Raw genomic sequence first — 27,162 nt, forward strand, 5'->3', positions numbered from 1 at the left:
TGCAATGTAATTTTTCCACATTTAAAAAGTTCTAAACCCAGCATCTTTAAGAACCATAAAGAGCCTAAGAGACTTTTTTTTGATGTAATTTGTTCTAGTGCTTGGCTAGGGATTAGTTTTGCTTAGCTGATTTTTAGGAACTAGCTGTATATTGGGAACCTATCCTTTCCTTGGTGCAAAACTATTATGGAGGAATTTCAGAATGACTGGAGCTTGCAACTTGTAGTAATAATAACCCTGTTCCACTGAGGTCTCTGTTCCTAGAGTGTTTCTATTGACTTTTAAAAGTCTCATGTAGAATTTTTTTTCCAATACAAATTTCTAAACAATTATTGGCCTTTTTCTGAAGGAGACAAATTTGAGTAAATGGTGGTAGCAGTGAATTGCTCAATTCTTGGTTGAGAAATGTCTCTCTCATGTTTTTGCAGTGATGTCATTGTGCTGAATGCAACTTCAGACATGGAAAACTAGTGATGCTGGAAGTGCTGGCTTGCTATGCTTTAATGTGTTACTTTAACATCTGCTTTCAATAAAAGATCTGCTTTAAAAAGCCTCTTGTTTAGGGGTACTAGGAAAAAGTGGCGGGTTTGTGTTCTCTTTTATCCCCTTTTCCTTATTTCAGGTACTTGGAAAAGGTGAAGAGTGGAAAGGTGGTGAGCTGCCTAACTCTATTGGTGGAGGGCAGAAAGTTCGACTGCTGAAAGAAGCCATAGAAAGCTATGCTGATCAAGAGGACTTGGTTGTGATGTTTGTTGAATGGTGAGCAAACCTGGCTTGTTGCCTTTACATTTTAGTCTCTGTGGGCATGCAAAAGTAGCTGCAGTGACATGCTGAAAGTTGCATGCTGCTTTTCCCTCTCATGGTTTATTTGGGAGAGTTTGCTTCCATTTTTCTCCATTCATTAAAATAGTAGAGTGCTCCTAGAGCCATCATTACTTTTTAAATGGATTTACAAATGCAAGTAAGGGTTGTTCATAGTTCTGCTCCCTCGAGGGGATGAAAAAATGTTATTGGGAACTGACAGGCTTCTAGGCAAACATTTGTCCTTTCCCTGTTTAGTTGTGGTGAGAGCAGGACGTGGCTGCGGGCTGGGAGTGTGGAATGGGAGGGGAGCAAAAGAAACTCCAGAAGTAAAGTGTCTGGTAAGGGCTGGAGCGTGATACTGTTCCATGAAGGAAACAATATAGAGGAAGCTGGAAAAATGGACCCTAGAGAAAAACATTTAGAACCTTAGAAGAGTTTCTTTTTATGTGTTAGAGGATTGAGACAAGCCTTGGTGCCAAATGTATCCCTGTGCTGTCTGTGATGGAAGGATGGAGAGGCAGTACTGCTGCAGGTGCCAGATTATTGCTCATAGCACAATTATTCTTGAACATCCTCACTGGAGGACAGGTTTCTCCCTGTCACAGGGAAGAGGGAGCTTGCTCAAACCTGTTCAAATCCTGCTTTTTTTTACTTGTTTCCCTCTGCCTTTTTTCCCCCTTTACTGTATTTTTTTATTTCCCTCTTCTTTTGCTCCCCTGGCAAGACCATGAACAGAGCAGCTAAGAATATGGTTCACAGTAACCTCCAAGCTCTTCCCTACTAGCATTAACTAAAGCAGTGTTACCACTCCAAAAAGAACTGCTGCTAGGAAAGTACAGGTTTTGGCAGGATTTGTACAGCAGTCACAGGAGAGAGTGTTTTGACAGTGGTAGTTACTGGAAACTTCATTTGTTGTTTTGCATAAGTTAGTTTAGGAAAGTTGGAGTAGCCTATTGAACTGGTAGCAGTTTTAACTATTTCTGTTTTCAAATTCATTATTCTCATTCATTACTATGTTTTCTCCCTGTATGGTATAATACCTGAAGTTGTTGCTAGAATTTGGTACAGATCAAGTTCTTCTCCAATGTAGTCTATTTTCCCGAATGGCAATGCCAGTTGTCTGCTGGCATGGATGAGAGAGTACAGAGAACCATGTGTGTGAAACTGCAGATACCATAATCCTTGCAATGAATAATCACAGGATTTAAGGCCTCCTGAGTTCTTGCTGTCCATAATCCCAAGTATTTATTGATTTGAAGCTGGTGGAACTGATTCCAGATAAGAGGAAAAATTAGTTTGCTGCTTCTAACATTATATTTTAAGTCTAATGAGCTCTTTAATTCCCAGGAATCCTGTTTGCAATTTAAGTGCTGATCAATGTAAGTTTGGAAAAGACCAATGTAGTCGTCATCCTTTCATTGTTTTCCCCGTTATATTCCTTGTGAAGCATTTGGAATACTAATCTTGGAGATGGGGAAAGGAAATGTCTGCTTTGCTTACTGTAACTAGGGAAAATAATTTCTAGTGAACTGTTTACTTAAACTTACTTTCTTGTCCTTTTTTTTTTTAAGCAATATTTTTTTTATATGGCTCACAGTTCTGGAAATAGCTTGAACTTCTGTGGACAGCTTGGGTCTAGGTGCAGAAAGTAAAATGCTTTGCCTGCATATGGAATGCTATTTCAATTAGGCATGTTTTTGCAAAAGCTGACTAGTAGTTTACTTTGGATCATTTCAGACTGAGCGGGCTGATGGCCAGCTGATGCTGTTACTGTTCATCCAGGATTCTCACAGCCCTCTATTTGTGTCTTAAAAGACTTTCGATGGCTTACAGTTTTGGTGTTTGGTTTTGTTTGTTGTGGTGGGTGTTTTTGTTGGTTTTTTTTTTTTGTTGTTGTTTTGTTTAAAACATTTGTTAGAAAGTGAGAGAGAATTACATCTTATACAAAGGTGTCATCCCAGCAGGGATATGGTGTAAATGATGAAATGGCTGTGTGGCTGAACACTGCAGTTAAATAAGATGAGATACAGGACCTGAATTGCTGGTTGCCAGTAAGCCCTCTTTCATTTGCTTTTTTGAGCTCTTACTGTGCAACTCCAATAGCAGCAAGCCTTTTCTATTCTAAATGTCATGGATGCAAAATTGTATGCTCAAGTCTAGAGGACCCAAGCCACCATTTCCATTTCCCTGTGTTGCTGGGAGTATTGGGTACATGGTTGGAATGCTGTGCTGCTGCAAAAGAGAAGGGCTGGGTGGATTTCTGCAGAAGGAGATGGGCTAGATGACCTTTTAGAGGTCCCTTCCAACCCAGACCATTCTATGATTCCAGCCCCAAGCATCTGCCATCTGAGAGCTTCAGGAAATGGGATTGAAGTTATAGAAATTTCCTGGATTTCTTGGGGTGGTTTTTTTGGTTTGTTTTTTTCTTTTTCCTTTTCACTTTGCTTTCTACTTAATTGGAAGGATTTATAAAGAACAAATAGGAGTCTCTGAGCTTTTCCCAGCCTGCCAAGGCAGCCTGCTTCTTCCTGAATGTATACACACTTTTTCTTCCCTGTCAAATTATGAAGCCCTGTAACTAAGTCATGGGCTTTGACCATAATAACAACATAACTATCAAGGATAGTGCTTGGACCTGTTTTTTGATGGTCTTTAGTGGTGTGGATCTGAGGTGACTGCTGGATAGACTGAATGCAGTCTAACATAGCACATCAGCAAGGCAAATCATGGATTTATAGCTCATAATTTGACTCTGGAAGTTTTCCTGTTGCCTGGAGTGAGGCCCATAAAGCAGCTGATGGGAAAACAAACAGTAAAAGGTGGAAGGCTAGTGGAGGTGCTGCTCAGGTGGAGGTGTGGTGGCAGTAAATCAATTGCCTTTTGGCAAAATAGAAGGCTGTGAAAATTAGTGGAAAATGTAGGTCCATGCAGGATTCATACCCCTACATAGTATCTGGTAGTCTGCAAAGTTTACAGTAATTGACAGTGCAGTTTAGGCACTCTGTGCTTTGTGTTATATTGCTGCATACAGCACAGTTTATATCCTGTTCAAACGCAGAGCCTGTGGCTAGCCCAGTATGTTGCTCAACTTTGGCTTTCTTTTACAGAATACAGTTCTTGGAAGCGATGTTCCATGGGTGTTTGGTTCCTTCCTGCAGCTGTAAGTCATTGCAGCAGCAGCACTGACCTGATCAAAGAGGAGAAGCACAGCCTGCCATAAGCTATTAAGTTAAAGCCTCAGACAAATCTCTGTTTTTGTCTGTCTTCAGCTTGTCTCCTGTTTTCTTGCTTGTCTTTCAGGCTCATTCTGGTTTTGAATTGGACTACACCAACTGAATGGAAAAAGGAGGGAAGTGTCTCCCTTCATATCTGGGCAGAAACAGGCAGTTTTTGCAAAACTGGGGAAGCTCCAAAATGTACAGTGGGTTTTATTTTCCTTCCCCATGCGTTCTTCTGCCAACGATACAGAAAAAGAAAACACTGAGAATTTTCAGAAATCCACTTACTATATAAAGACTACATAACACACTTCCTCTCCAGGATTCATACTTTGCTTTGCAGTGGGAATCTTCTTTTGCATTTGTAAGCCAGCTGTGCTTCAGTTCTGAGGCCAATTGTATGAAATCCTCTTAGAAGAAGAGACTTTCTTAAGTTTCAAAACTGTAATGAAGTACCAGAAATCAGTAATGGTTGATCTTGTTGGCACTATGGCTGGGTAAAAAGTTGTGTACTGCAGGTTAAACCTTTTGCTTTTTGGTAGCTGTTCCATTCCTTTGTGCTATATCAGGGCTGATGGTTATCAGTCACTAAGGCAGATGTGGGGATTAAGAATATACCTCCATTCAGATGAGGAAGCTGTGAGGTTGCAATGCTGCCATTAAACCCAAACATTCTGTTTCTCCACCCAGAGACTAATCTATGACATGATGCTAGTATTACTGTATCATAGTTTCATGTTGTGTGAAATGATTCTTTGAGTGTTTTGTACATTTATATGTAGATCTCAAATACAAACAAAGGAACTTGTATTGTATTTTTATTTTTGGTTGATTGGTTGGTTGGCTTTGGGGTTTGGTTTGTTTTTTCCTTCCAGAGGCATTGATTGGGATATGGTTCAACAAGAAGAAACCACAAGGCTTGTGGTGCTACATTCTTACATAACCTTTGCCAAACCCATGCATGTTTCTTCCTGTTTTGAGAGCACTGATCTTTGACTGTGGTTAACTGCTAGTTTTAGAGATGAGCCCTCCACCTTTAGGTCTTTGTCCTTAACTAAGATGAAATGCAAAACTGATAAAGACAGGTGAAGATTTGCATAAGTAGATATTGTGAAGCCTTCTGAAGTCTTCAACACACTAAATGGGTAGAAAGACAAATTTATATACTGTCAGGACATAAGTTTAAGTTCATGAGCAAATAAACTTTATTGAGAAATACCTAAGTATATTCTTGATAAAACTTTTCAGAAGAAAGTCGGTGATCTTGTATTTTGGAACAAGATCATCTAGAGTTTCCCAGCAGGAGCTGCCTGCATCATTTTTTGGTCCTACTCTTATTTTATTCTCTCAGTTTTGAGTTTTGTTGTTCTTGTTGTTAAACACATACACAGCTTTCTAAATGTGAAAGTACTTGGTTTGTTTTTTTCTTTAGTCACAGTGCATGGAATATGAAAGTCTGTTTCAGATTGACAAATTCCGAAGGAAAAAGAATGTCCAAAATGTGGAAGGAGCAAAAACCTTGCAAATAGAAGGGGAAACTGTATTAGATAAATAGTATTGATTGAAGTTTTTTTGTCCTAGAAGGGTATAGGAGTTTTGTATAGTGATAAAATGGGATCAAATGAATCATTTTATTTTTTTTTTTAATAAAAGGGCTGTCTGTTTTTAAAATTGGAATCATCCAGCCACCTGCTTTGAACACAGAAGGCATTAAAATTAATCTAACAGATATGTCTTCCTTATTTTCAGCTATGATGTTATCTTTGCGGGAGGCCCTGAAGAGCTGCTAAAGAAATTTCAAGAAGCTAATCATAAAGTGGTCTTTGCAGCAGATGGACTGATTTGGCCAGACAAAAAGCTGGTTGATAAGTATCCTGTTGTCCGGAGCGGAAAACGATTCCTGAACTCAGGAGGCAAGTGTGACTCTTGAGCTCATTAGACTCTGGAACTCGAACGTGACTTGCTTCTGTTGTCTGTTTTGTGTATTTGTGTGTGGAACTGTTCCTGAATATTCCAAGTATGAAAGCATTTGGTGTCCTTTTTGCCTCTCCTTGACACTTGAATAGCTCCTCTTCTGTACTCAAAAATAGTTTTCAGTCAAACTTACGTAGTGGTTGTTGCCAGTAACTTGTAAAAAGCAGATAAACTAACAGCCCGAGCAAGCAACTCTGCCTTGCAGTGAAGTGCTGTGCAGGGATGAGCCAATTGCTGCCAGATGAATCTACTTCAGAAACAATCTAGTGTACAAGCCCAGGCAAGGCCTTGCATGCTATTTTTAGGCACAGTTTAGCTGCGTCACAGAATTTCTTGACTTGGCTGTCTTGTTCTAGGGAGGTCTCTGCATACAGTGTAGATAGCTCAGCCTGGCCTGTCAGTGTAGCTTAGGTGGTCATCCTGGGTTCAGCTGGGATAGGGTTAATTTTCTCATAGAAAGTTGGGAGGGCCCATGATCAGGATGGCCATCTGAACCAGCCACTGGGTGACTTCATACCCTACTGCCCACTGTATAAGAGAAGGGCTGGCCCAGAGCAGGGGTGGCAGTTTTTGGAGCCAGTGGGGTCTGGCAAGCAGGTTATGTTTTATATCACTCAATTCATAATAGACTTTAGTAGTATTATTGTTATTCCTGTTGTGTCATTGTCCTGTGTTGTTCTGTTAAACTTGCCTCATCTCAACTCACAGAATTTTGCATTTTGGTTCTGATTTTCCCTTCCATCCCAGCCAGGGGGTGGAGGTGGGGAGCGACCATGTGAGTGGCTGTGTGGGGCTCAGCTGCTGACCAAGTCTAAGCCATGGCAGCAGTGCATTCCACAAAAATAGTATGCTACTCCTGTTTATCTCAATGACTTGTTTACTCTGGAACCCTCCTTTAAATGTCAGCTTTGGTAATAATTTTGCAGTATACATGTGCTGTCATGAAGTCACTTCTCCCAAGTATAGGGTGCTGGACAACAGGCAGATCTTCCCCCCACCTTCTCTACCTCACTTACCTGCCCTCTCTTGTGGCTTGAACATAACATGTATTGGGTTTTAGTTGAATTCTCTTTGTAGTTTGGGCAGAACTAGGTTTAGGCTTCTAGCAAAAGGTAGTTGCTGAAAATGAAACTCTTGCTTTGTGGTTCTCAGGACCATCCTAAACTGGTCTGTTTCCTATTTTTTCTATTAAAATAACATCAGTGTAAAAGCAATCCTCAATTATGAACTGCTCAAAACATAACTGGTTCATATCACAGGAAGAAAACTGGAATTTTGAGCCAAGTTGTATGAATTTCATACTTTGCTGGCATGAAGTTCCTGTCTGGTGGACAGCATTGGCAGAGTAATGCTTTTTGTGGAAATAACTCATTTGTGTGTGTGATACTGCAGGATTTATTGGTTACGCTCCAAATATAAATCATATAGTGCAGCAATGGAATCTGCAGGATAATGATGATGACCAGCTGTTTTACACCAAGATCTATGTTGACCCACTGGCAAGGGTAGGTAGTGACTGTCTTTCTCATTTCTTTCTGCTTGAAATAACATGCTACTCCTCTTAAAACATCAGGGGATAAAAATAAAAGGAACGCTGTCTCTTTATTCCTGAGTGCTGTATTGACAATTGTTTGTTCTCTGGAGGTTCCTGCTGTTGGAGTGATGAACAGGCTTCCAAAGAGTCATGACTTCATCTATCATTTCAGGCTGTCTGCAGATCCAGACAGGTTGTGCTTGGTTGTTAGAAATAATAGCTCTGAGGTATATGATCAGTCACATTCATCTTAATGATGGTCCCATGTGTTTGGCAACTTGATGGCCAGAGAATGTGGCATTTTTCCAGGGTGTCACTGAACTACTTGCTGATCCAGTGTTTTATATTTTTGGCTTGCTGCCATTTCAGATCCTGCCTGCAGCTGTCTCTGACTCTTCAGCTTTTGAGCAGATATGTTCAATAAAGCTGCATAAATTTTTGGTGAAGTCTCTGTGCCCTAGCTTAACAAAGTAGCAGCATTAAAGCATGATAGATGTTAGAGATGTGGCCCTGATGCTGAAAAAATAGAGCTTAGAAAAGTTAATGTTTTAGAAGCACATTGCAGAATTTTGAGCATTTGTATGCTTAATGGAAACATGTGCATGTGTTTCAGAAACTTATCTGCCTTAAGTTATGCCTGGAACATCAGATGTATTTAGATACAGGTATAGAAAAAGACTATGTGCATTGAAAAGAACCTACAATGATCATCTAGTCTAACTGCCTGACTGATACAGGTCTGACCAAAAGTTACAGCATATTACTTAGAGTATTGTCTAAATGCTTTTTAAACACTTGACAGGCTTGGGGATTTGACCACCTTTTTAGGAAGCCTGTTCCAGTATTTGGCCACCCTCTTGGTAAAGAAATGCTTCCTGATGTCTGGTATAATCCTCCCCTGGCACAGTGCTGAACTGTTTTCAAACATGTGTTCCCACGTGTCCTATAACTGGATACCATGGAGGAGATCAGCACCTCACTCTGCACTTCCCCTTCTCAGGAAGTTGTAGAGAGAAATGAGGGCATTCCTCAGCCTCCTTTTCTCCAGACTAAATGAATCCAGTGTCCTCAGCTGCTCCTCATAGGGCATTCCTTGCAGCCCTTAATGTTTGAATTGATTTTATGGAAGTTGTCATATGCTAGATAGGCAACTGAAAGGACAGGTTATAGAGACATTAAAGCTGACTCTGCACCAATGTCAGAAGTCATCTAATTATCTGTCTAGACAGATTTTTGTCTTCTAGACAAAAAACCATATACCTCTGCACAGTCCACTACTGTCCTGTGATTCAAAATGTTTCCGTGGCACCTAGTTTGGGATACTGCACTATCCATTAGCACTAATTCTTTGTATGGTGATGTGTAGTGCTGTAGGATATGTGACAAAATCTTGGAAGACCAAAACATACCATTATCTGTATAAGGATTTTTAAGTCTGTTTTAAAGGTTGTGTACTTGGATCAACATATTAAAACTTCAAAACATGGTACTTTAAATAATAATCTAAGTAGGAAATGCAATTTTAAGACCTCATTTTAGAACTACCAGTGTTTTCTCTGCTGACATGGTATTTAAACTTGTCTTCTATATTTTTGAAACTGAAACAGAGGACCTTTATTCTTTCAAGCTTAAATAAAGTTTATGCATAAATAAAACTGATTGCTATGCAGCTGCACAATTCAGGAATATAGAAAAAACTTAACAATATGAAATTAAGAATTATATTAAAGACCTAAATACTTAGTTTTGCCTGATTACTTGCTGCCACTGCAGGTATAACAGCAACCTCTTTGGTACTCCTATTTCAGGAACGCATCAACATTACTTTGGACCACAAATGCACAATTTTCCAGACCCTGAATGGAGCTGTTGGTAAGTGCATGATTTGCATATTATGCATTTTATTAAGTGTTGCTCCCACTTCTTTACTTAACTGTGAATAGTGTTCCCTGAGCATGTACTTGTTTTAAAGAAGTGTTTGAATGAGTTAACCTGATTACCAGATTGCAGATCTTCTGGGTTTAATACTGATTTCTCCCATTGATACAGTATTTGATTTAAAATAGAAAAAACAGTTATCAATGAATGCAGTTAGCAAAAAATGCAAAGGTAAGAACCATTTTTCCATTTATCTTTCACAAACTCAATTACAGGAGTAAGGTTGGTAATTAAAATTCCATTTTAGATATTCCGAAGCAGGTGACCACATAGAAAAGAAATGGAATGCTGACTGACATAGAATTTCCCTTACTTAACTGTCATGACTTTAAATTAGAAATGGCATTTATGCAAACATGCTTTCTTACCTTTAACTTCCAGTTATGTTCCAGTTACAGAACAATGTTTTTATAGTCAGATTGTATCTGAAACAAATATGATTTCTCTGTAAAGAGTCTTTGCACAAAACAATTCTATTTTCAAAGCAGAAATCTCACTGAAACACTGGGGGCTGCTGATGGCACACTCAGAAGTTTGATGTAACTGTGTTTAGCATAAAGAGCTTAGGATTCTTTTTTTTTTAGCTGGCTGTTGAACAAAAGCTTCCAGATAAGTAACATTGACAATAATAACAGCAGCAAGCTATATTGCAGCAGCAATATCCTGAGGAACTCTGACATTTTGGCTTTTGTTATTAAACTGTTATTACTGTGCCGTCTTCGGTTTGCAGATGAAGTCCTTTTAAAGTTTGAAGAAGGAAAAGTAAGAGCAAGAAATTCAGCCTATGACACATTACCAGTCACTGTTCATGGAAATGGTCCAACTAAAGTGAGTGAGATTTGTTTTTTTTGTGTGAAGACTGCAATTTTAATGGAGGCAAAACCAACAGTAGAGTCTGAAACAGGCACAGCACACCATAACTGCTCATTTTCAATTAATGTTACTAAGAATTGCAAGGATAAAAGCTCCCTTCTAATACCTCTCTCCATCCTATTACTCTACTGTTACTGTAACTTGGTGTCACTGCTGAAGCAGCTCATTCTGCTTCCAGAGCCGTTGTAGCATGGGATATTAGAAATGACTAAGCTTAAGTTAATTTACTCACTGTCACAAAACAGTTCTTGAAGCTTGTGAAGAATGTATGCCTGGTTATTAAATGGTAAGAAGAGGAGGTTTTCAGGGGGAGAGAAAGATATGCCAGTGTGAGGAAACTCTTGTTATGTATCACTTTGTCAGTGTGTGATTCTTCTGTTTTAAACATAGAATGGAATTAAGAGGACAATAGGATTGGAGAAGGTTTTCACTTGTAAGTAATTAACCTACCAGGAAAGTGAATCCCAGAATTAACTCCAAACAGTAGAAGCTTTGTGTTTATAAGAACCTTCTCCTATGTATTTAATCTCTTCAATTTGCAGATTAGTAAATAGCATCAGTCAGAGACACTTCTTTGAAATGGATTTCAAATTATCCTGATATGTAATGCTTCTTTTTATTCCCCTCAAGTGCAGTGTCTTTTTTGTGAAAGACTTGGGTTTGTAGACTTTATTAGGTTTCTGAAATTATGTTCAAGCAATTCTACTTATGATCTGTCTAGAATGATTTTCAATATGTGTAAACAAACACCCACAATATGATAAAGTGCAGACTGAGTATCGGTCTGGCGTGTGTTTTGTATGGAAAATAGTAATACATCATTCCATTTTCTTGAGAGTGGTAGGGGAGGAATGAATAGCAGCCTTGCCTCAGGCAGACTTTATGCAATAGAGGAGATCCCTTAACCACTGCGAATGGATGTAGGAAAATGTGAAATTCTGCACAAACTTCCCATGGAATCCAAAAATATAGGGCAGTCCATCAACAGGAAGAGCACATATTTCATTGCATTCAGTGCTAATTCCAAATGTGTTAATGAGCTAGATGCTGCTTTAAAATGGATACTCCCGGGTGGCTTCTGAATCTTAGTGTAGCTTGTCAAGAAAACATCATCTGGGCGTCCATCTTCTACATTTTCTGTGTCATTTTCATGCAGTCATTCTCTGTGTTGTGCAAAGTGCTGGTGATTCTCAGATTTAGGAAAATAATGGTAATATTTTGATACTTTTTTTTAAATTTATTGTTTGTTGGTGGTTTGTTGTTGGGTTTTTTTGGTAGTTGTGGTTTTATGGGTGTTGCGTGTTGTGGTTTGTGGTTGCTTTTTGGTGGTGTTTAGGTGGGGTTTTTTTTGGTTGTGTGGTGCTGGTTTTTTTTTTCCTAATCACAGAATGGTCTGGGTTGGAAGGGACCTCCAAAGGTTATCTAGTCCAGCCCCCTGTGCAGTAAGCAGGGGCATCATTGAAATCATGCCTAGCAGCTTTTGAGCGCTGAATAATGTAGAGTTTGTCTTGGATATCATACAAACGTTTGGTTGACAGGTATACAAACTTTTCATTTAGCTGATGCACTGAATGTAGATGCTAGGAGAATATAATCTTGGGTTTACAAATAAAAAGGAGGAAAAGATTTTACCAGCTACTTCTGTGTATTTATTGTTTGGGTTGTTTTAAAATCTAACATTAAAAAAAAGATGACAGTCAATTGCCTTTAGGTATGAGAGATTCAATAAGTGAATTCTGTAATAGATACAAATAACCATTTACATTCACCCTTAATTAATCTGAGTTGTTCATTTGTTTACCAGATACACTTGAATTATTTGGGAAACTATATTCCTAATTCCTGGACACGAGAAACTGGTTGCAGTGTTTGTGATTTAGACTTACTGGACCTGTCAACAGTAACGGTAAGAATACTTTTCACTAGAACAAAACCCTCTTGAATGTAGATAATAGATGTACATAGTGATGGCAGGCAGAATGTCTTCAGTGTGCAATGCTATGTTTTGTAGGCATCTCAGGACAATTTTTCCTGGCATATGAACTTGTAAATGTGGAATTTTGAAGTGTATTAGAAATATCAATACCTCTCACAATGTTTTTATCCATGTATTTTAATGTAGGTTTCACCAGTATTCCTGAAAATGATCCCATCATCAAAAGCCCCTCAGATCCTTACTTCTGTTCTGAGGGTGAACGAATTAGGATCATGCAAGATTCGAGGGAATAATTACAATGTTTCAGGGGGTAGAAAAACTCTTTAGAAATGTCTGGGTTTTAACTGCAGACCTACAAAACACTTGATATACATCAGTTTGAAAATTTCTGTTACCAGTAGGAGGTTGACAGTTAATTGTAACACGGTTACAGTTGCTATTTTGAGAGATTCAAATAAATACTCCAAACCACTTTACACTGTAAAAGATAGGTACCTGTACTATACATGCAAATGAGTTTCTGTACAATAAATCTCATGTAATTGAGATAAAATATCAGTTCAGGCCTGAGAATTCTTAGAGGAGAAACATAAATGTAAACGTGAATATCCAATATTTGGGAACTTATTTTGTTTGGCTCCAAGTGTGATTTATTTAGTGTCTTTTATGACTATTTCATCTTTTACTCAACACATTGTAGGCAGAGCAAATACTAAGATCTACCATGTGGAAATGTAAGGCATGTACTTAGAAGAGCATTCTGGTTATTATTAACAAGCTGGTTTGTTTCTGTTCTTTGTTGAAGTTTTGAATAAGAGGTCTTAGAAGGTCATGTTGAGGATAGCCTGGAAGAGTAGTGGCTTGTTGTCTCTTAATGAACAGGCAAAGTGAAAGAACTCCTCAACAATAATTATGAGCACTAGTATAAATGAAGTTTATTGCTGGAATTCTAATGATGTTCAGATTGAATTTTTTTTGTTTTTAATTTAAATGTTGCTTTGAAGGTCCAACATTCAAATTGTGTTCTACTGAAATAATGCTTGCACTCCCAACATGGGGTTTACCTGGAAAAAAACAGGTGGTCTTTTTTTCCTGGTGGTTGAGGAGCAGTTACATTTTAAAGCCAATAATGGGGAGTCACTGACAGTGACTTACTGCACAGCTTGCTATAGTTTATGTGCATTTACTTGGAATGTGTCCTCCTTACTGTAATTCGTTCTTTGGACTTTGTACCTCACTGACTCTGCCAGCAGAAATAACAAACATTTCCTTGGCCTCAGTGGAAGTGTTTACTTCAGGCCTTTCTAAGCACAGGCAGTATTTAATTTTCTGAATGTGCTTTCTGTTCAGGCCTGGCTGGTTGCTACTTAACATAAAATCTACAGTGAAAAGAGCGATACCAGCTCTGTACCTGTAATCATTCTTCCAATATGGTTTTATTTAACTCTTTTCATTGATAGACTCATGTCTTCTCTGAGGATTTTTTGTTGTTCTTGTCAGCAAGCAGGCAATGATTTGTTGGTGCTAGCTATATCTGGAGCTTTGAATTTGTTTAGATGAATTCTGACGTGAGTGGATGGATCCTGGTGTTCTTGATTCAGTGTTCTAGGCTGGCCTTACCTACTGACCTTGACTTTAGCACTGCATACCAGATAAGCTGTGCTGTAGAATGAGGAGGTGAAATAATTGTGTTTTCTTTCATGAGCATAGGTACTTCATTCCTTTTGTGAAGCTTGGGATAGGTGCATGCAAGGCAGATGGAAGCACTGCCATAGGTGACATGGGTCGTTGTGACCTAGATTCAGATTATCCAGTGACAGCTCTTCATAGTGTGGTCCATCAGGGTCTATATTGGTGAATGCTGCTTTGAGGAGATGCAGTGGAAGATGTATCACAGAACTCTGCTTCATACATGGCTCTTCGAGATTTTAGTGTAGAGCCAAGTGGTTCACGCTTGGGTCTGCTGAAGGAGTGTTAGTAATTCCTGTTTGTCCTATGACCTTTGCTGATCTAAACTGATACTTCTCTGTGACCTGGAGAGTAAGGGGGAAATGGCTTAGAGTTAGGGAAATATGCAAAGGAAATTATTGCAGCATTTCTAGTTCTCGTAGCACTTGTGCATGTTCAGCTTAGGAAGCCCAATGGCACAGGCTCTTTTCCTTGTATGCTTGCAACCAGCAGTACTAGTTGCTGTGGCATCAGCCTCAATGGACTGCTGCCATAGAATCACAGTTGCTTTTCTGATGGCATGTCGGTGTACTTGTCTTCATTACCTGTTCTGATGTTATTGGGACACCTGTGTGAGTATGTATGAGTTTGCAGACAAAGTTGTGCATAAGAGGCAGTCGGAGTAAAAACTGGTGCCTAATGTTTCCAGTGTGGTGCACTTGCCAGTATGTTCCTGGATTTCCCATACAGACGGTGTCACTAAAATCTCAACATGCACTGATGGCTTATCCAGATGCTTTTCAAGTGGATGCTGGCTTGCTTAAGGAAAGCTATCTTGCAGCTTTCTATACTTGTATAAGGTTTCACTCCAAGCCTTGTATTGTCTGTTTATAGAGGTGGAAAAAATTTGTAATTAGTGCATTTCTTTGTGTAAGAATCAAGGCCTTTGAAGATTAAATTTCTGTTTCTCACATCATGTAATAAAATATTTTAGGAATACATAAAAGGCTGTCTAGCTTTGGTTTATAGGTCATAGGCTCTGTATTCAGCACATACAAACCAGGAATTGATACCACTGTTCAAAAGATGTGAATTAACATGAAAATAATGTGGATGAAAGTTCAGTATCCTTGTATGTACTTGAGAGGCTCTAGTTAGTCAAAGGTCTTGATAAAAATCATTGAGTAGGGAGGTAATGCAGAGCCTGCTTACAATGGTGAAGGGGAAATAGCCCATATAATGCATGGACAGGTATTGCAGTCTTTGGCTTAAAGTACAGATAAGTGAAATGTTTAGTGGTATTTAAATACTTTTTAAAAACTGGTCTTCCCTATGTTTTCATGTAAAGGTACCCTAGTTTTATAGGATTGTCCCAGTTTGAGGGCAGATCCTCACTTGCCTCCTACCGGGGCAGAAAAAAAATCAAGACTCAAGCAAATGGATTGTGGAAGTGATGGAAAGTTTAAATGGAAAAGCAGTGAATGTTTTACAGAGAACCATGAGCACAGTGACAAAAGGAGATCCTGAAGCATCCCAACACGTCTCTCTCTGCACCTGAGGGTACACCTGAAACCCCCAGGGCTCTTTCTTCCCCTTCCCCCCCTTCCACTGTTAGGCTAATCTCAGCTGGCCAGATCTGAGATTGCCCTTTCCCCTTCTCCTCCTGGCATTAGGCCTAGCCAGGCCCAAGAGGCCTTGAGAACTCCCATTACCACATAGGGAGCATCTCCAGTGGGAGCGGTGAGGGAAGAAAGAGGAAGTGTGAGACCTTGCAGAGGGATTTATAGGGAGCAGGACATTATGGGTATGAAATACGCAGCTTCCTGTGTCCACCCACTGGGCTGGACACCCGGGGCACCAGAGGTGCACCCCGTATGGCAGCAGCAGGAGGCACCCAGCCCAGACTGCTGCAAGGATGCTTTCAAAAATGCCTTTGCTGTGCAGTTCTAGGTGTATTTCCTTCCTTTTTTGGCTGGCTTTATTTCTTAATTAAGAAAGTAACATGCCTGAGTAAATTGTTTTTGCATCCAATTTATGTTACTGGAATTCACAGTTTGTTAGTAATACTTAATCCATTACCTTTCCTCAGACCTTCTGAGCTGGTTGATTTGGATTGTTTGAAAGCTATGTGGCCGAAGTTACTACAACATGGCATTTAGTTGCTTTTTAATATAACTAACCTTAGGAAGAGGGTTGTCACAAAGATTTTTGTGTTTTGGTTTTTTTCTTCTTGTTTATTTGTTTTTAGGAATATCCAAGAGTAAAAATGGGTGTCTTCATTGAACAACCCACTCCTTTCCTACCTAGATTTTTAGACAGACTGTTGACTCTGGACTATCCAAAGGAGAAACTCAGTATCTTCATTCATAATAATGTGAGTATGATGTTTCTATTGTGCAAAGCTTCAGTTTTGGAAATTATGGTATGAATGAGTGTGTGAGGGAGTATATGGATTCTCTGGGCATATAGACTGCCTAGGAAGAAAAATCTTTCAGAATTTCATATGCAGAAGGGACCTACAACAATCATTTAAGCCAACTGCCATAATGCTTCAGGACTGATCAAAAGTTAAAGCATGTGTATTTATGTTTCTTTTAGTGCTGCTGTTGGGTGCCAAGGGAAAGACTGGTGTGCCCAGGTATTATTTTGAATGACAGTGTGGAAAAGTTGTGTTGTGTTTTCTTTTTATTTGTTTAAATACTTCTTAAAATGCTTTTTGCTAATTACTTAGCAATCTGATGTTGCTGCTACTTCACCAGTGACATCAGTATTCCTGATTTGAAGTGTGAGGTGTGTGTCTTTTGGAAAAACACTAAGTTGGAAGAGAAATGGGAGGAATGTGTAATCCTGCCTTTTTTCACTTGGCATGCATTATAGAACAGAAGGCCTGAGTTACTACTCGGCTTTTAAGACTTCAGCCAGAAGTCATGTGGTATTTTTTTTATCATAGAGGGGGTGGAAAACCCTACCCCATATTTTAATTATTCTGATGTCAGCCAGAATATGGAAAAGCTACCAGTGACACTGGGTTGGAAGTGTTGTATGCAGCTCAGATCTCTTAAATTAGAAGCAAGGTAATTAGACATTAAAGAAACGGTCATGGTGACTACATTTTAAAGAAACAGTAACTATGACTGTCTATCTGGGTACAGATGACAGCTCCTTCTCTAAAGCCATTCTGGTGTGGCATAAACTCCTGTGTGCCACTGATGTTGTAGGATGAAAGACTGCAAGATAAATATACTAAAAAAATAGTGCATAAACAGTCTGACTCCTGTATCGTTGGTTTGGAGATTGAGCTTTGATTGATACTTCTGTGGTGTTGGGATTCTTTTGCTAAAAGTTTAGACAGTTTTCATGACAGATTTACTGGAATGTCTTCGAATATTGTATACCATCTGTTTGTTTGGTCTGGAATACAATGTGCTCTTGGACACTGTTTATGATTTCACAGCAACTTGTACTTTTCGTTGGCTATAAACAATGTTAACATGATTGCAGGAGGTTTACCATGAAAAGCACATCAAGAAATTCTGGGAAAAGGCCAAGAACGTTATTAAAAACATCAAAATTGTTGGACCGGAGGAAAATCTGAGTCAAGCGGAAGCCCGGAACATGGGAATGTAAATTCTTATTTATAAATCTGTTCAAATGATGCATGCACTTAAACTACCTTTTTGTTGTTGTTGTCTGAAGACACAAAAGAGAGAGCCTTTGTGGTTTAAAAAGATTTAGATACAGGGTATGACTTGTTGAGTATTTTATGGTTTGTGTCTAATGTAAAAAGCTGTTGGTCATTATGAAAACATCTCTGGTTTGGACTGCTTTGGTAGTCTGTCATCTTGTCTTCCAATGGAGGTGTAGACAGCAGTATCATAGAATCAATAAGGTTGGAAAAGGCCTCAAAGATAATCAAGTCCAACCTGTCACTACAGACCTCCTGACTACTAAACCATGGCTCCAAGTGCCACGTCCAATCCCCTCTTGAGCACCTCCAGGGATGGTGATTCAACCACCTCCCTGGGCAGCACATTCCAAGGGCTAACAACTCTCTCTGTGAAGAGCTTTCTCCTCACCTTGTGTCTAAACTTGCCCTGGTGCAGTTTGAGCCTGTGTCCTCTTGTTCTGGTGCTGATTGCCTGGGAGAAGAGGCCGAAAGTAGGCTACAAAGAAATGTGTCAGATTATTTGTACATTACAGGTATTTTAAACATGGACATACATTAAAACATAATGAGCTGTGGTGGTTTGAGCCTTAACTGGGGGTTAAGCAAGCCCTCCACCCTGTTTTCAGGATGGGCATTAACCCACCACATGAGCATAAACTAAAACTTCAATAAGTTTAAAAAAAAAAAAAATCTATTGGAATTAGATAGGTGGTAAAATGTAACTGAAGTTTGTGCAGAAATGTATATGTAGCAATAATTGAAAAGAAAAAGATTGAAGCAGGTGCAACTGTTAATAGAAATTGGAATTAGAAGGTATCTTCTGAAACAAGAGTACTTTCCCAAGTCTTCCATGAGTGTCAGAGCAGAGAAATTAATTTCACAAGGCCTTTTTCTTGCATATATTCAGCTGTATCGTGGACTGTTCATAACATCAACTGAAAGAATGAAGGTCTAGTCCTGGGTCTCTGTGGTGTTCTTGGAAATTTGTTTGAATGGGGTTTTGTTGTGCTGAAGCCACTGGGAACTGATATTTGACTGAGGTCCAAGCCTCTCCCATAGCCTTTCTAGGAAACACTGCAGATGGCCAGTGTTAGTGTAAGCAACTTTTCACATGTTTATAAATCATTCTTTCTTTATTTCCAATAGTCTTTACAACAAATGTGCCACATTTGCTAGCTTTCTGAACTAGTGTATATGTTATATGTACCTGAGGTGGATATTTCTGCAGTGGCCTTTAATTTCTGCATTGTCACTAAATCTCACTCAAACCTCTTCAGGCCTGTAATCTTTTGATAGAGCCTGCAGACTTGGGACAGAAGTTGTTACAATACCTGGGTTTTGCTTGATGTGTGGACAAAAAAATAGTAATATAAGTGTATATTTGTGCAAAATTTCAAACTCTATTAATGTAAGGGAGGGAGTTAGTCATACTGGTGATGTGTACCGCCTTGTACATTACACTGTGCTGCTGTCTTGTCTGTTGTCTGAGTACAGTTTGACCCATGTTGGTTCCTTCTTTGAAAGGCTTATTCAATAAAGATTCTGTCACAGAGGTCTCTAGCACAGACAGTATAATGCATGTGGAATGAGTCTGTGTTAGAACAGAGACTCATCCAGGAAGTATGAGTGTTAACAGGAGACTCTTTGGTGTGGACAATGTAGCTATCATTTGATGTCTCCTTTCAGTTTGGCTGAAACAGGTTCAGTTCATCTTCTTACTTTGCCCAAGCTGGCTTCCAGCATAGTAACTTTGTTTCCTGCTGGTACTGCAATGGCCACGACTCTAGAAGAGCAATTCTTCAAACCTGTTTAATGAGTCGCTTTATAGTGACTGATATATTTAGTCTTTCTGCCTTTATATGTATTATTGGCTGATGCTTTGTTGTGGTTTATTTTCCCATCTGCTTCAATCATTCCCTTCCTCCCCCCCAGATTATCTTATTTTAGTACCTCTCTGTAGATTTCCAGTAGACTTAGAATTGGTCTCCTTACTTGCATACTTCATACAAAGTCTGTTTATCTGAAGCATCGAAACAGACATTAGTTAATACAGATAGCAAACTTAAGCACTGAAGGCCTCTTTTGTTTTCAGCAGAGTACTTTTGAGTGTGAGTTGGATCAGTTTTCCCTTTGTAGCTCAGTAAAAAGTGGTGATAAATAACAGTGTTCTCAGGAAATGAGACTGTCAGGACAAATGTGAAGAAATAACTGTTTTAAATTTCACCCATAGCCATGCAGCAAGCTCCTGCCTACTTTTCTTATTCACATAAAAATAATTGAAGCTTTTGCTTTCTTACTGGTAAGAAAAGCCCTCTCCTGTGCTTGTGAAACTTGGATAGGTATTGGAAAGGACCTAACATTGTGCAGTCAACAAGAAACCTGTTACAATTCAACAATGTTGGCAAACAGGAGTGCACAACTTTCATTATTGTGGCACAAAACAGAATAAAAAGGGACACTTAAATTATTTCCCCCCCCTCCCCCCCTAAATAAAATTAATTTGCAGTTTTTCCTGGTTTGGAGATGAAATTTCAGCAAGCTATTAGAGGTCATTGTTATGACAGAAAATGTAAAATATGTTTCAAGCAATCAAGTGGGGAAATATGGAAATTTATCTCTTTCACTTCTCTGAGTTTTTAGTTAAAAAAAGCTTATTTTCAGGTTTGTTTGTTTTTTTGTGGGGGGGAGATTTCCTTTTGGTTTTGGTTGTGGGTTTTGTGTAGGGGGTGTGTGTGTTCTCCCCCTTCCCCCGAAGACTTCAGTAAAAGAACTATCTAGGATTTTCCCTGTACTTTTTAAAACTGAATTAGCTTAGCTTTTTGTGGGAATATGTGCATTTTAATGCAAGTTTACTTTGAAAGCCTTCAAAAATTTCAGGAATAGTAGACAGGTTGGAATCAGAGCTTATTGACCTCCCTGTTGAATTTTGAGTCTGTGTTCCTTGAAAGAGGATGTTAAGCCCTTGTCTCGAACCTCCTATTTGGTATAGATAAAGTATGGCATGGACACAGGAGGACTCCATTTCAGTCCTTGGAGTAGGACAAATGTTGGCTGTGGTTGAAGCAAGAGCAGGGACTAAGTCTCTGCCTGTCAGTTGTGAAATGATTTCTGTTGGAAACTTGGAATGAACACTTCAGCAGCTTTGGGTTTCAGCCTCACATGAAGGAGAAACATTTCGGAGTGTTGCAGAAGAAAAACAACTTTCCCACCCATATCTGATTTTAGTAGCTTCAAGGTCTGGTGACTGGTAACAAGTACTTAAGCCTGAGATGCAAAACTAAACATTAGTGCTTTATCTGTTTTGTGGCTACACTTGTTTGTTTTTTTAGTGATGGCTGATAAAACTTTATACCGTTGTGGCTGTCAGGAGGAATGTGAAGTGTAACAAGTGGCAGGCAATGTCAGCCAGTCTTTCAATATGCATTACAGATTTGGATGTAAGACACCTTTCCTAGGTCTGTCAGATGGTACAAAAGTGCTCTCTGAGCTCAGATCTGGAATTATATTTGCAAACTCTGAGCAGTATAAAAATGATAAATTGATTAATTGCAAATTCAAACAATGTCTAAAGAACTAAAATGTGACTCAGTGGTAAATAAAATGGATAGACCATCTGTCTTACCACTATAAACAGCTAGCCCCTTGGAAGATCTCAGTGGAAAGCTTGAAAGAACAGCAGTGAAACTTCCCCTTTTCAGATGAGGTCACTGTTCCAGATGGGGTTTATAACTCTAAAGCAAAGTTAAACATCCCTCTGATTGCAAAATACTTTAAAGTGATCTGCTGAGCTTCATTTCACACTTCCAACAAGAAGTCTTCATCTTCAACTAAATTTTTGCTGTTTGCTGCGCTGAAATGGCTTTAAATTATGTACAAAAATACAGCTTTCTTTTCAACATTTGTTCTTTATAAGCAAGTGGACTGTAAAGATTAAAGGTTTTAGCCATTGTGTTTTGATTAGGAAGTATATTACTGTAGATATGTGTATTGCTATAGAAAGTATTTTTCACAAGTTCCTGAATATACGTAATAAATAGTTCCACGTATTATCTGGGATTCCTGCATCTGGAGAGGTTAGCATACACTGTAAGATGCTAATACTTTAAAGTATGAGACTATCCAGAATTCTATTTCCTTGAGCCAATAAAGAGGTGGTGTGTGAATTTCTGAAGACTAGTCTTGCTTCGTTAATTTTGACAGCAACTTTTACAGATATTTTTGTATATCTGAGAACTGAAGTGTTTTCTAGTGGCTTTTGTTGGTGTATTGTTTGATATTTCCCTTGACTAGCTGTATTCTTGTTGGTCACAAAAAGACTAAGAAAGCATCTTTAAATATATATTTCTGTATACTTTGTGTCTTACATTCTCCGTAAGATGTCAGTTACTATTCAGATCAGCAGATCATATCACATCCATAGTATCCTTCCCCAAGGACAGTGTTACAGCTTACTGAGTAACCAGCTATAAAAATTAGTGGTTTGATTTCTCCCTCCCCTCCTCATTTACTATTAGGACAGTGCATAGCAGCTCTTATTGAACTTGGTAAAAGTTAGAGTTCACTTAGTTTATTCAAAGGAAAAATAGAAGGCATCTGATCCGTGTTTGCAAATCTTCCTTTGGTTTATCTAGACTACTTTCTTTTACAGTGCTATGCTGCAGAGGGCTTTTAATGCAGTGCATGAGTGCACTTGTTTGTGGTTGGGTCTTTTTGACCTATTGTTGTTGGTGAATCTTTTCTGGACATGTGTGAATTAACCATTCCTTTTTGTCTCCTTAGGGACCTTTGTCGCCAGGATCAAGCATGTGAATATTACTTCAGCATAGATGCAGATGTTGTGCTGACAAACCCGAAAACTTTAAGGCTGCTTATAGAGCAGAACAGGTGTAGTATATCTCTTGATTCTATGGGATTTCCTCAAGCTCGAAAGGATTCTCTGTGTCCCATCCAGAGAAAATAAGGTCCTGTTTGTTTTTGCAGAATTGAATCCTCTTTGTTTACCTGTGGTATTTGATTGCCTTAGTTCATAATGGGCTCAGAGGCCAACAATTCACAAAGCATTATGTTCCTGTCTAGTGGCAATTCCTGATGTGAATTTTGAGTGCTTGAGCATTCCTTGAAGAGAGTGGTACAATGTAAGCAAGTTTCATGAAATGAATTAAGATTTCACTGACCAGTGGTGTCAAGGTTGGTCCCCCCCCAAAATGTGAAAAAAACTTCAACAAACAAAACAAGACAAAAAAAACCCCACCACCCCCAAACAAAACAAGCAACCCAAATACCACCAACCCCAAACAACAACAAACCTAAAACCCCTAAAAAAACTCCCTAGAGCTTACTATTCTGGCATTGCAGTATTATTGCATTCTTTTAAAATTATAGATGCAGTAAAATAGTGGAAAGGTACTGTCAATGAAGCAGCTGCAAGGGCCAGTATCACCTTGTGTTAGCTGGATCTCTTTAGCTATACAAGGGTATGACTATTAGCAGCCACTTCCATCTGTGTATACCCTTTTGCATGCTATGCACTTCATGCTTGCCAATTTGTAGATTGCCATGGTGGGTGGGTGGGTAGGTAGGTAGTATTTGCCTGTTCATAACAAATTGTGGAATTTCTCAAGTGTATTGCAAAAAGATAAATTATCAGTGATTATTTTTACCTACTAACGAGAATGGATGGAGCTCAAGTAAAAGTCTTGCTGCCCAGTGTATTACATTGTAACTTTTACTAATGTAGAAAGAGGCTAAAAGCCAGGTGCACAAGGTAGAAGAAACAGCAGGCACCCCCTGAAGGAAAGGGCCTTTTTATTCTGATCAACTTAGATTTTATCTTTTGACTCTTATTAAATTTTGGGTAAGCCAAATCTAAATCTTCCTGTGTTTCTGTTTTGTTTGTTTTCATGTCTTTGACTTTGTGATACTTTCTGTCATTAAGACTTGACTGAAAATCAAGCCACCTCTGATAGAAATCTGCTTCTGTCTGATGTTGTTCCTGGCCAGTAGATGCTTGCACGCTGTTTCTTGCAGCTGAAGTCCAGAAGAGCAGTTCCAAAATTTGACAGCTGTTTTAACAATGCTATGCTCCAAACTGAGTGAAGTTGATATATTTTGATGAGCAGTCTCTGTGTAACAGTTCATGTTTTCTTACTCAATATGTCACTTCACAGAAAGATAATTGCTCCACTTGTAACTCGTCATGGGAAGCTGTGGTCCAACTTCTGGGGTGCTTTGAGCCCAGATGGCTATTATGCTCGATCAGAAGATTATGTTGATATTGTTCAAGGGAATAGAGTGTAAGTAATTGTAAGCTAATTTTAAATGTCAATATACTGACTGTATGGTTATTAGCAAAATACTCTGACATTTTCATGCAATATGCTATTATCTCTGAAGAGCCTTGGTTAGTTATGTTGTTTAGCTTTTTCTATGTAATAGAAAAGCATTTCCCCCCCCTTCTGTTTTATTCTCCATTCACAGCTCGGATGAAAACCCAAAGCACTTAGCATGATGAGCTGGTGTTAGTAATGTACAGTCATTGCTGGTACCTGTCTGATTGTGTTTGGTTAGTCTGGCAGTGTGTAACACAGAAAATGGCAAGGCAAGCAAGTAGCAGCCCCAAACCTCTGTATCTCAGGAACCGCAGTCAAAAGAACTGATTGTTGCATTCATCAAATTACTACTTCGTCTCTTTGGGGCAAATGTTTAATGAACCAAGCAGCTATAATTTCTTCATGTGTTTCTTCCTGTTCATGATGTCAGATATATCCTAAGGAAGGTCTTTTGTCACATAGCCTTCTTGAGTTTGTCCTTTCCCTAAATTAATGTAATGTAAGTTGTTCTAAGCCTGACTTTCCCATGTGGTGATGCCTTTTCATTGCCCTGGAAGAATAAAAAGGTCTGAAACAGTTTGATTGCTTGAACAGGACTGGCTTGTTTTCAGTCACACTGAAAGAGGTGCCTGTGGCAGTGAGAGGGAGGAAGTCTGCAGAGTGAGCATTGTGACAGCAATATTTTTTTGTTGATATTGCCCAACTCCATAAATACATGGTCGTCTGTAGTTGGTGTGTGTTTATGTAAGGAGGTCAGACTGGCTGCGAGAAGCCTCAGTGAAGTCTTTTGGCTCGCTGCAAAACCTAGTTTAGAATTACTTTTTCTCTTTGGTAGTGTAGAATAATATTATAAAAGACTTTGAACTGCCTGCCTTAACTATGGAAACAAAGGACATTTGTAGTTAAAACTTCTTGGAGAGTTTGACCCTTTCCTTTATTTATTTTTTCCTTAACTTTCACTGAAAAGTTGAATTACTGCCTATGCCTACATTTGAGATTTCTATGATGCCCAGCTGTAGTTTTTTGGGTGTTTTGGGAACATTTCAGTTTCATTTTTAGGAAACTTCCTTGATCTGGTCAGCAAATACAGGGGTGCTGATTTCATGTAATAGGCAACAAACCAGTTTTCACAGCTTTAAAGTATTTGTTTCTTTGTTGTGTGGTTTGCTCTTTTTTTCAACAGAGGAGTATGGAATATTCCTTATATGGCTAATATATACTTAATTAAGGGACAAACTCTCAGATCAGAGATGAAAGAAAAGAACTACTTTATGCGTGATAAGCTGGATCCTGACATGGCTCTCTGCAGGAATGTCAGGGAAATGGTAAGGTGTATCCCACAGCTTGCTTTTCAATATGCACGGACTTCTGTATCCTGCTACACTTGACTGCTTCACTTGATTGATCTTGGATATTGCATTTTTACTTCTAATTCAAAGTACTGGCCAATTTTTATGACCTAGGATGTTTCAGGTGTGTTTCTCTAAGTTGTTGAGAACAGAGGGGTTTTTTTACAAGGCTGCATGGTGGTTTTTATTTAAATTCACTGGCAATTCCTATTGATGTTAATGTAATACCTTCCTCATTAGCACAGCCTCAACAGATGAAAAAAGGGCTGAGCTTCTCTGCTGTACATTATTTCAAACTTAGCAGTGCATTTCAAGAATTTCTATTATGCACGTTTTCATGCAGTGAAATTTCTGGCAGGCTAAGTTGGAACATTTTGCAATTTCATATTTAAGCTAATGATGGGCAGTGTTGATATAAAAAGCCTATGTGATTTATGAGATGGTAAGAATCTTCTTAGGGAGCATGAATGACTCCATTTTTTTTCCAGATAGTTTGTAACTGTATCAGAAATTTATTACCTTCATTAAGCTGTAAGTAATGAGAAAGGACTTTCTTATACTGTAAAATTATGAATATGTACATCCACATTTCTACTGATATTTACACTTAGTTTCAGCACAGAAACAAATAAGACCTAAACCAGGCCTATTTCCAGATACTATAGCACTGAAAAATAATTTTGCTGAGTTGAACAAGAAAAGTTGGCAAGTATTCATTTTTTTTTTGGTATTCCCTCATAACAAGGCATGATCTCCTTTATTTGTACTGATTCTTCAGAACATTCCCTTCCAGTTCTGTGGTATTCAAACCTTCTCAGTGTCAGTTATGGCAAACTTGTGCTTCCCTTGTACTCATTAAACTAATCTGACTGACTCATCAGAAAACTGCTTTCTCTTTTCCTGTCTATCAGTCTGTGCTGTAGGATGGTTTGGTACGTGCTTGTTTTTGTATTGCAGCAGATAAGAAGGGGCTGGTGGAAACAGCTTTGACATGTCTATTGTGAGCTTTGCTTGGAGATGCATGTTGTCTGTAAAGGCATATCAGCTTTTGATCAAAGGCTGCTATTTCCCTAATGTAACTGTGGAAACCTAATAGTCGTCAGAAAAAGAGAAAGTTTATGTATCAGAAAACTGATGTGATGATTCTCCTTCATTTTAGACTTTACAAAGGGAAAAAGACTCCCCTTCTTCGGAAACATTCCATATGCTCAGACCCCCAAAGGTGTTGATTTATGTTTTTTTTTATTCATTAGTTATTATTACATGCAGTATTATTCTACCACAAGAAGATACTTCTTCTCTGTCCACTTACTCTGATGAAATACTGCTCTACCTTTCTCTTCAGTTTCCAAAGGTTCAGGTTGTTTTGCTAGGGGTGGTTCTCCATGACCATCTAAAAGCATCTTAGAGGCTCATTTTTTTTCTACAGGCAGGTTTTTCAGTAATTCTGAGATCAAGGTGAGCTGAAGCTGTGCTGCTTCAGCTAGCATTGGTTCAGCAGTCCTAGGAAGAACTAAAGAAAAAGCCCTAGGAGACCTGCCAGGCCTCCTCAGTGATAATTCAGGGCAGTTGTGAAATCAGTGTCACTTTAAGCTGTTTTTCTTGACCCAGATCCTCCTTATTCTCCCTGCTGCAGCTATTTTATGATTTGGTAAGTGCCCAGACTGGGCATATGTTTAACATAATAATTCTCTCTAACAGTTTAACTCTTTTTCAGACAAAACCAGACAGAAATACCCAAGTACCCAAATGGTAATGTCTAAATCTGCTGCAAATCCAAAAGTCGCAAACACCTTTAAAAATTAAGTTTTAGTCTGAAAAACAGTAAACCAACAAAAAAACCCCCACAGAACCCAAGTTTCTCTTACCAAA

General features: G+C 38.8%; 1 protein-coding gene across 1 annotated transcript in view; it reads left to right on the forward strand.

The window, feature by feature from the left end:
- The window catches only part of PLOD2 (procollagen-lysine,2-oxoglutarate 5-dioxygenase 2), a 48,486-nt gene that overhangs the window by 16,035 nt on the left and 5,289 nt on the right, over window positions 1-27,162 (forward strand). Inside the window, 12 exon segments of the mRNA XM_054175547.1 lie at window positions 623-759; window positions 5,772-5,935; window positions 7,389-7,501; window positions 9,339-9,402; window positions 10,199-10,296; window positions 12,146-12,247; window positions 16,194-16,319; window positions 17,447-17,568; window positions 22,392-22,496; window positions 23,780-23,905; window positions 25,125-25,266; window positions 26,450-26,512. Of these exon segments, the coding sequence (XP_054031522.1) occupies window positions 623-759; window positions 5,772-5,935; window positions 7,389-7,501; window positions 9,339-9,402; window positions 10,199-10,296; window positions 12,146-12,247; window positions 16,194-16,319; window positions 17,447-17,568; window positions 22,392-22,496; window positions 23,780-23,905; window positions 25,125-25,266; window positions 26,450-26,512 (1,362 nt within the window).

The sequence above is a fragment of the Dryobates pubescens genome, chromosome 32, assembly GCF_014839835.1.
Source record: "Dryobates pubescens isolate bDryPub1 chromosome 32, bDryPub1.pri, whole genome shotgun sequence".
Lineage (NCBI taxonomy): Eukaryota > Metazoa > Chordata > Aves > Piciformes > Picidae > Dryobates > Dryobates pubescens.